At 32.1% G+C, this 9,796-nt stretch overlaps 1 protein-coding gene across 2 annotated transcripts; it reads right to left on the bottom strand.

Moving 5' to 3' along the window:
- Positions 1–1,031: 1,031 nt before the first annotated feature.
- On the bottom strand, positions 1,032–9,515 carry LOC129899171 (3beta,22alpha-dihydroxysteroid 3-dehydrogenase). 2 transcript variants are annotated; one of them, XM_055974013.1, is made up of 8 exons: positions 8,885–9,506; positions 8,196–8,345; positions 7,844–8,110; positions 2,456–2,542; positions 2,292–2,370; positions 1,720–1,826; positions 1,489–1,619; positions 1,032–1,392 (listed from the first exon to the last, which is right to left on the bottom strand). In XM_055974013.1, the coding sequence occupies exons 1-8, from the start codon at positions 9,410–9,412 to the stop codon at positions 1,281–1,283; spliced, it is 1,461 nt and encodes a 486-aa protein (XP_055829988.1). In that variant the 5' UTR covers positions 9,413–9,506; the 3' UTR covers positions 1,032–1,280. The 2 variants fall into 2 exon arrangements, with proteins under 2 accessions (XP_055829988.1, XP_055829989.1); XM_055974014.1 differs by lacking the exons at positions 1,032–1,392; positions 1,489–1,619 and adding an exon at positions 2,006–2,065 and having other exon boundaries at positions 8,885–9,515.
- Positions 9,516–9,796: the final 281 nt, after the last annotated feature.

Below are 9,796 nucleotides of genomic sequence, written 5' to 3'. Positions count from 1 at the left end.
AATTTCTTATGTGACAATGACGTGGCACTGACGTGGCGCCATGTGGCAGCGAATGTAATATACCACATATTATGAGAGTGGTGTTATGCGTTCAGGTGTGTAATAGATCGCCATGATAATTTAAGTATGTAACTGACTTTTCGATATAAATTCAGGAGGAATTTATGCGTTTTTCCAATATTTCCTAATATTTTTTATGATTTGACACTTGATTGGGAATACCGAATGGCAATATTAAAGTTTCTAACACCATGTTTTACCACAGTATTAAAATTGGTGTCTAATAACTTTTTGTACTTTATAAAACAAATATGATGCATATAAAAAGTAATATTACCCTTTTTTTTATAATTGACAGGAAATAACTTGTATGCCGCTAAATTTATGCTGAACAAACTCATGTGGTTGGGAGCTTTCACAAATATTCCACAAAACTGAAGAATTGCAACTCTTTAACTATTCACACAACATACATAGCTTAATTAGCTGCCGCAGTTTCATATGGCAACCTTCTTGTTTTTGTTGTAACTTTTATCTGGAGTGTCAATTGAATGGGTTGGGTTAAATTTGGGGAGGCGTTAATGAATTAAGATAATAATTGGGTCAAAATTCAATCCAATCTAAATTAGTTTGGATAAAAACGGATTGGATCAAAATAGATTAGATAATGAGTTATATAACGGGTCAAAACGCAACCTAACCTAATTTTTACTAAGCTTAATTATTTTATTTGTTCTTTTAAACTATTTTAGTACCTAATAAAATTATGTTTTTTTTTCTTACAACTATATATAACAAATCAAATTGAAAAAAAAAAGTTTTTAAAAATATTTTAACAAGATCTCTTATGAGCCAATTCAGGTTACATATCAACCCAATTTTTAATGAATTGAGTTGAAATGAATAGGCACGTCAATAACCAACCAAACTTAAACAAATTGGATTAGATTGAAATGGTTTTGTTGGATTTTGCCACCCCTACTTTTATATTCGTTAGGTTTGACAAGTGTGTAAGAGGTATTATACTGGTCTTCACATTAATTAATATTATAAATAACCACTTGCTCAGAATAAAATCTTCCTGATTCCCCTTTCATTCGTAGCGGAGAGGAATGTGATCTCTGCTCAATTCACTACAAAATAATTTAATTTCCTATGTATATGCTCCACCTATATACCATTGTCTTATTTAACAGCTTTCATACAGCTCCCTTCGCTACCACTCTGCATCCTACAATCTCAGAAACCGTTCTCTTCTTCTCTCTGCTAACGCAGCCACCTCATTCTTTACACGGCTCAAACAAGCTTCGATGTTGGACGATAATTGGATACCGCTTCTGCATCCTTGTCGTTGGGAAGAATACTAGTTTATCTGGCTCAGCCGGTACCCAACTGCAATCAAAAAATTTAGCACCAAAATAAGTGTTTTACACTAATCATAGTTCTGCGCATGTGGAAAATGAAATCTACATAGTGAATCAAGCGTACCTAAAACGAGTCACCAAGTGGTGAAGGAAAACAGAGAGTTCCACTCTAGCAAGCTCATAACCAGGACAGCGACGAGGTCCCCCGCCAAATGGTGTGAATACGTTAGGTGAGCTTGTCGGTCCTGCACTACTCTGTACGTTTTCACACATTTTGACAAATGTTTATTCACGTGAGTCAACCCTTTTTGTCAAATTTTATATGGAATAGAGTGAGATGGATATATTAAAGCACCTGCCACCTCCATGGATCAAATGTACGTGCATCCTTGAAATGTACATGGTCTAGATGAACAGCTCGGAAAGAAGCAAAAACCTTCCAACCTTTTGGAATGGTATAACCTGAGAATATCATAAACTTCCACTACTTAGTACTTCAAATATCGATCATATCTTGTTGACATAGTAATAGAACTAATATATGCCTGGATGACCCCAAGAGGCTCAAACTAATGACATTAAATGAGAATATGCTATTAATTGATACGGGTTTTACTTTTCACATGTAAGCTTTTCTTTACCTCAAAGTATTGCATTGAATATTGGAAGTGTCATGCTATACACATGTCTAGAGAGAATCACTACAACAAAAGAGACATTTAGTGGCAATAGATTTTTTTTAGTGGCAATTGAGTGAATGTCAAAGCATCTAGAATCACTAAAGCCTTTAGCGACATTTATATAGAGTGTTGATTATAAATACCCTTTATTATATTATTGCCGTTATATCAGATTGTTGCCGCAAAATTCTTTATTTGTTGTAGAGAAATCTTCCATTAAATCACAAATAAGGTGATGGCAACTTACCTTTGATACTTATGTCAGTCTTAGCTCTCCTGAACACTCCACTAATTATGTTAGCGATGCGCAGAGTTTCATTAACAACCTGAACATGAAATCATAGACAAACTGATATCATAGTACAATAGATTATAAAGTTTTGAGTTGAGTCTGTTGAGTAATACACTTACGCATTGAGTAAAGGGCATTGACTTGTAATCCTCCCATTGTAAAGACTCAATTTCACCTTTTCTTAACCTGATCTCCTCGTGCTCTTCCTGCCAAAACAAGTTCAATTATCATTATAATTTAAAATCAATTATTCATCTTCGCTGACTTCCTGGCTAATGATTCTTTAATATGTATAATTCTTGGCTAATGATACTGTTAAAAAGATTTTTTCCTCTATAGACAAAATATGATTTAGTCTCATGAATCACGATCAATAATGCTCTTCTTTTCCTGTGTAAACCTGATTCAACTCAAATTTACTAAGAGAAGATTGTTTGAATAAATTCTACTCCATCCGTTCACTTTTAGTTGTCCACTTAAATATATCAAGAGAACACTTAACATTTATTTTTCACTCCCAAATCATTTTTTGAGACTAAACACCAACTAACATAGGTATTATGATAAAATATGCACTTCATTTGTTATTTCTTAAGAAGAGCACAAAATCTATTGAGGATAAGTAAAATTGAAAGAGGGAATGTTGAAGTTAGTTGGTAGGTAAGTGCCTTGAATAATACAAACAAGTATATTAATGAACGCTAAAGTATCAAACCAAATTAGAATTACATAAAGCAACAAAGATACAGTCACTCCTCGGTCCATATTATATGGTGTTTTTAACTTGTGTATACTTCTTAAGAATCCACTCACCTATAGAAAGTAAGAGTTGTTTTCACTAAATTACCCTTAATCAAAAGATGCATCTTTCTAAATTGACATAATGTGTACTAGAATTTGGCTTGATTATGTAAAAAACTCACTTAAACAAATAAGGGTAAAGTTAGGGAAAACTTAATCTCTACTTGATTAGTGAAAAAACAATTATTTGAATAAAATGAAAAAATTAAGAACATCAAATAATATGAACGGGAGGAAGGTATAACATAAAGAAATGAAGTTGGGTGTGTTGGAAAAACGCGGACTAAAACGAAAATATATATTGTTAAAATAATAGAAATAAATGAAAAAATAGTGACACCAAGAATTTACGTGGAAATCCTTTTAAATAAGGCAAAAACCACAGGCCAAGAAAGACAACTAATATAACTATAGTAAGGAATTTACGGTGGATAACCACGAATACAATACTCAAAGTGACCACAACGTACTCAAAAAAAACAATACTCTTTTGATTTCGCACCTTAATAAATTATCACTCACACTCTATTTTTCTTCACAAACTATTTTCTTATAGTCTATGATATATCTCACTTTGCTCTCTGATATTTTTTCTTTCTATCTTGTTGTATTTTATAGATGAGTAAGAACCCTCAATTTATAGGAAGAGAAAAAACACTTCTATGTCACTGATGATATAAGCAAATATAAAAATTTCAACATTTTAATGTGAACAAAATTTTTTGGCCGATTTAACAAAAATGTGTGAAAATATCTTTCGGACGATTGTCAATTTCAAAAAAGATATGTGAAAATATCTTTTGACAGATTGTCAATTTCAACAAAGTGAACAAATATTTTTGGTCGATTGATCATATTTCCGAGACATGATAATTTTTACTATAAAATATCTTCCATGTACTCATGAACCGGACCTCACAGGGTGTAGGACATCAAAAAGAAGAAAAAGCAGTCATTGGTGTGGCTGTCATTAAATCAGAGCAGCAATGAGCAGACAATAGACTCAACCCTACTAAAAAATTTACCAACTTGCTGTTTACTTTTTCCTGACTTCTAATTTACAACCCCTCCAGATCAGCCACGCCATTTTCCTAAAGCGTTCTTCTTTTTCAACCATTTATTTATTACTTTTCATTTCTTTTTTACTTTGACTCATGCTGACTTGATTCTTCTTTAAAAAAAATATTAAATTAACCTCATTAAATTATACTTTGAAAATTTAAGTTACAAATAGTATCTTTATCTTATGTGCTTCCTCCGTTTTAATTTAATTATCTAATTTTAATTTGATATGAAATTTTAGAAATTAAAAAAATCATTTGGATTTTGAGATCTAAATTAAAAATATGTAGAATATATTAAAATGTTATTTAATCTTGTAATCTTAATCTTGTCATATAAAAAGTAAAATTAAAGAATCAAAAAAAAATTCATTTTAAAATCAACTAAAACAAACAAATCTAAACGGAGTGAGTAGTTACTCGAGTAATATTGAGTAATATTAGAAGAAAACAATAAATCTATCTTGATTTACTAAAATGAACAAATAAAAAGAAAATATATTTTTAATATAGAGGACAATTAAAAAAAAAAAGAGGAAGTATTTCTCCGCTCCAACTCATACATTCCTATTTGACTACACAAAAGCTAACTTATATCATAACATTTGTATGGTTAGTAAGAATTTTGAATATATCATAATATTTATATAGTTTTGAAGCATATAATCTAAAACATTTCTTAATATCACTGGGTATATTGTTATGGCGTGACAATAACAAATTTTTATTAAAGATAAAATAAAAAGTTCAAATAAGTTATTTAAATAGAAAAAAAAAAGATATACAACAACAACATACCCAGTGATATTCTACAAGTGGGGACTGAGGAGGATAGAACGTACGCAAATCTTATCATTATCTCATGGAGATAGTAAGGTTGTTTTCGAAAGACCCTCGACTCAAAAGTCACAGATCCAAGTAAGAAAGAAAAACAATATATAAAAGAACTGACAAAAAATGCAAATTTTACATGACAATAACAATAACAAAAAAAAATTACTTCTTTCTTTTTAATTTATATAAAAAAAATAGATTTACATAAATTAAAAAGAAAAAAGTAATATTTTTCTTTTTGGGTTACAACTTTTCCATTTAGCTCAAATTTTAAAAGAAAACAAAAAGACAGACATAGGCGTGCAGAAGTTTGCGCATTTATCCAGTGGTTGTACCCCCACCGGTTTTTCCCTTTATTCGACAGAACATAGACCCGATGCTTCTGCTCTTATTTGACTATTCTCCCCTTAGCTTTCATCGACTAATTTTTGACTATAAGTCACATGTCTTAGAGGACACATGGATTGGCTTGGTTTAAATGTTTACGATTTTTAAGTTTTTTTATTTTTTTATGGTGTTTGATAATAGTAGCTGTTTAATGTTATACTCCATTGACTAAAGTCAAATTGAATAAAGGTAAGAAACATGGGACCGGGGTACATTTTAATGAATTATGTGACGGATAAATAAACATGAATATAAAGACATTGAGTAGAGGGATTAGAGATACTTATAAAAAGCTTGCGAGGGTCCATATTTGATATATACTTCTTATGCCCATATTCAATATCCAGTTACTATATCTCTATGGGTGCCGAATAAAATATACATGCAAAGTTAAATAAAGTAATGGGCATTTGATAATCGCAAATGGTATCGGATTCAATGTGGTCTTGGTACGAACTTGGATGCACGTGTGATGTTGATACAACAAAGAGTCAGGACACATGGGGCTACCGAACAATCGTTTTCTTGAGTACCAATTGCCAATTTCTCTACTTTGTCGGCCACAAAGGCCATTTCATGAATGACACGCATTTTTTTCAAGTTTAATTATTCCAAATTAGATACTAAACCTTTTGTTCTTATAAAAATAAGATACTCCTACAAGATTTGTCCATTGCATTAAAAGAATAGGGTAAAGGTCCAACTGAAACATCGTTAACTCTCTAAAATGTGTGTGTATCAAGGAACATCAACTCTTTTCCTTGAGGTGGTGGGGGATACTGAAAGCAAGTGAATATATTGAATGAAACGACGAGGAAATTAGAGGAAGCTAGATTCGGATCTCTAGCTGAGAAACATATACCAAAAGAGAAAAAATAAATGGAGATAAAAGTAGTTTACAAATAACAAAAAGTTACAGAAAGTGGCGTGATTTTTGTTCCTCGAGTACTCAAGTGTACCAAAATAAAGTACCATAGTACGTAAATCAAGGAGTCTTGGTTGTAAAGGGTGGGTGACTACCAGATGAGGCTTTCTCTATTCTCTTATGTTCGTACTAGAACGAGAGACACATGTCATAGTTAAGAATTGAATATTATAAAATTTAATTATCCTAAATAAGATCCTAATCATACTTAAAATAACAAATGTTTTCTTAATTTATTCCAACTCTTTTTTGGTAATTCCAAAATGCTAGCTGAAATATTATCTCATTTATAAATATACTTTTTTTAAAATCTTTATATTCCTACTAACTATGTGAGGCTTATAATATGTGGAACTTTAGAAGAAAATGAATATGTAATAAAAAAAGAAGAAGAAGATAAAATGATGAAGTATGAACAATTAATTTAAAGAGAATGAATAAATTTCAAAATCAATTTATCTGTTATTTTTTCGATATATGTATGTCTGTTGCAACACTTACATTTCTCTCTTTTTGCGAGTCAAAGTCAGATATGGGACATCCTTTTCTTTGATATATATACTTTTTTCCTTCAGATTCTTGATTATTAATTTGAACCAAGCAATTACATACGAACATATAATAATAAGTAAACTTAGTTGCAGATTCAAAATTAAATGGGGGTAGTTTTAGATTTGAAAATATAGTTAAATTTATTTTTTATTTTCTGCTAAATTCTCTTTGATCTTATGGAAGAGGACTTTAGGGTATTTAAGGATGAGTAAATTTGTTGCAACAATTATGGGATAAACAGATTTTTTGAGAACAAAATTATAGGAGCCGGATTTGTGACTACCATTTTGGAAGAGTATTTGGGGAAGAAACATTCCTTGATTTGTAGTTGTACAAATATAGCTCCGCTCTATTAATCATATTTGTCAATAGTAATGAGACTACTCTCTATTGCCGGTAGATTAGTAATTACAATTTGTGGAAATCGATGCCAATTGTTTAGACCCATGCGGCGGAAGGGGAGAAATGAGTGGAGATCCTCCATTATTTGCTTGGATGAGAATTTAGATAAGCAGATAATTCATCTACTAAAGAAGAAAGACAGGTCAAACATGTGGGTAGCAACTTTAGGGTCCACTAAAATTCTATCCTCGATTTAATTAATAGAGCTACACAACATTCTCTTATATACTTAAAAATGACAATTATATATTTAAAATCATAAAATTCTAATAAAATACTTAACTTATTTTATTTATTTTCAGCTTATCTGTCAGCAATATAGTCTCTCTCTTTTTCTTTTTATTTTTTTGCCCTGAAATTAAATATAGAAGGAATGGAGTACTATGTACCCTCTCGTTTCCAAGTTGTTTAACTGCACGAAATCAACTTATGATGTAAAATAATGGTGAAACATTTACTTGGCGTAAAATAAATAAATAATTTAGAAATAAGAAAAGTGATTGAATAAATAAAATAAAATAAAATAAAGAAGAGTAGAATGGGACCTTAAGGTGTGAGAGAGCATGGGGTGTCTCGGTGAGGAATTTGACAGCAAGGGTCATGATGGTAGAGGTAGTTTCATAGCCAGCAACAAGCAAGGCGAGCATAAAATCGACAATTTCCTCATCGGAAAAGCCTCCTCCTCCTTCAACTCCCCCGCCGTCTCCTTCAAACAAGGCCTCCAACATATCATTCTTTCTCTCTCCTCCTTCTCTCTCTTTCCTCCTATCTCTCACCACTAATCCTAACGCCTCCGCTACTTTCCTTCTCGCCTGAAATATTATCAACACTAAGTTAAAGCTAGGCTGTACATACATATATACATACATACAATTGGATCGGCGTATCTATACATACTTGAATGGCCTTGCGGTAGGTGGATGAGAAGATAGGCAAAGGAATGCTGAAGAAGCCTTCAATTACAAGCATGTACTCTTTCATGAGGTTTTCTGTCCAATCGCATGGATCAAAACTCATCAGCTGCTTCACTGTTAGATTAAACGTTATCTGCACATCATGTTAAAACTTAATTACATTTTCTCTTCATATAGCCCAATACAAAAGATAATTATTTATTATATTATCGGCAAGAAAACAAAAGGAGAAGGCATACATAATAACATCACATTCTTTCTATGGACATGCACATGTGTTATCATCATAATTACAAACATCTTTACTTATTACAATGCATAAAATACTCTTTTTCATATATCTCATCTTGCTCCATTAATTTGGAATACACTAAAGTTATCATACCCCACCACAAACCTTGGAAATCTGACTCATCTATCCATTTCTTGTTCTCTAATCCATCAAAACTCAAGACTCCCTTGTGCGCCGCTTAGTTACAATTTATTAATTCATTGAATTAGTTACTCCCTTGATCCTTTTTTAGTTAAAAAAAACTCATTGAAAACTTTATTTTAGTTAAAAAAACTCATTAAAAACTTTATTACTCTTCGGGTAGAACAGAAAAAAAAAACTGAATTAATGTCTTTGTTGATTGTAGAAATTTTTGTAGGAGGAGATCGACAGATTATTACCTTCTTGGCCTCCTCCATGAGGAAAACACGGCCGGTCCAGGAATCCAAATTAAGCCTTACCAACCGATCTATGTCGGCCAATAGATGGTCCTTAAGGATGGAAGAATTAGCAAAACTCATAGTTAAAGAATGCATTCTTTTGTGTAGAGTTCCTCTCATAAGCAAGAGAGAATACCTCCCTAGCAAATTCTGTATCGAACCGGGATAACTGGACTCGAAAAGCCGGCCTTCATTCTGCAAAATAAACCGGTTCGTTTCCGGGTCAGCGGAGAAAACCGTCGGTTCACCAAAGATATGGGTGGTGAAAATGTTGCCGTATTTAGAAACCCTGTCATCGATGAACGGTTCGGGGTTTTCGGTCTTGTAGGCAGAAATTAACTGGAGGGTTTCTCCTATAAAGGGCAAGCCAACGGTTCCCGGCGGGAGTCGAGTTTTACGCCGGCGAAGATGGGCCGCCGCCATAGCCCGGAGGAGAAAAAAGGCGAAAACAGAGAGGAAAAGATAGAGAAAGAGATTGATGGTGTCCATGTTAATTGTATACAAAACGCTTTGTGGATTCCTTTCTTATGTACTAGTGACAACGGTGAAAACATGGAAAATGAATTAAGGGTAATTTATTAATGGAGATCAGGGTTTTATAAAAGGCAATTTTGGACGCACTCATAAAATGCTTCGAGGTTTATATTTGGAGCTTACAGCCTGTTTGATTTTATTTATTTTAATTATTTTTTAAAGTTTTTGAGTTATTTAAAAAGTATTGTTTAGCATTTTAAAAAATGTTTATAAACACTTGATTTTAAATTAAAACTATATAAGTTAAAAAGTTAAAAGGCAATTCAAACATACTCTTAGTTTTATGAGAATTATGTCCTACATTTGTCACGATTCACACTAGGGTCTAACCGTGACACG

The sequence above is a fragment of the Solanum dulcamara genome, chromosome 8, assembly GCF_947179165.1.
Source record: "Solanum dulcamara chromosome 8, daSolDulc1.2, whole genome shotgun sequence".
NCBI lineage: Eukaryota > Viridiplantae > Streptophyta > Magnoliopsida > Solanales > Solanaceae > Solanum > Solanum dulcamara.
The sequence above is the reverse complement of the archived record's forward strand: the minus strand, read 5'-3'. Positions and strand labels throughout refer to the sequence as shown.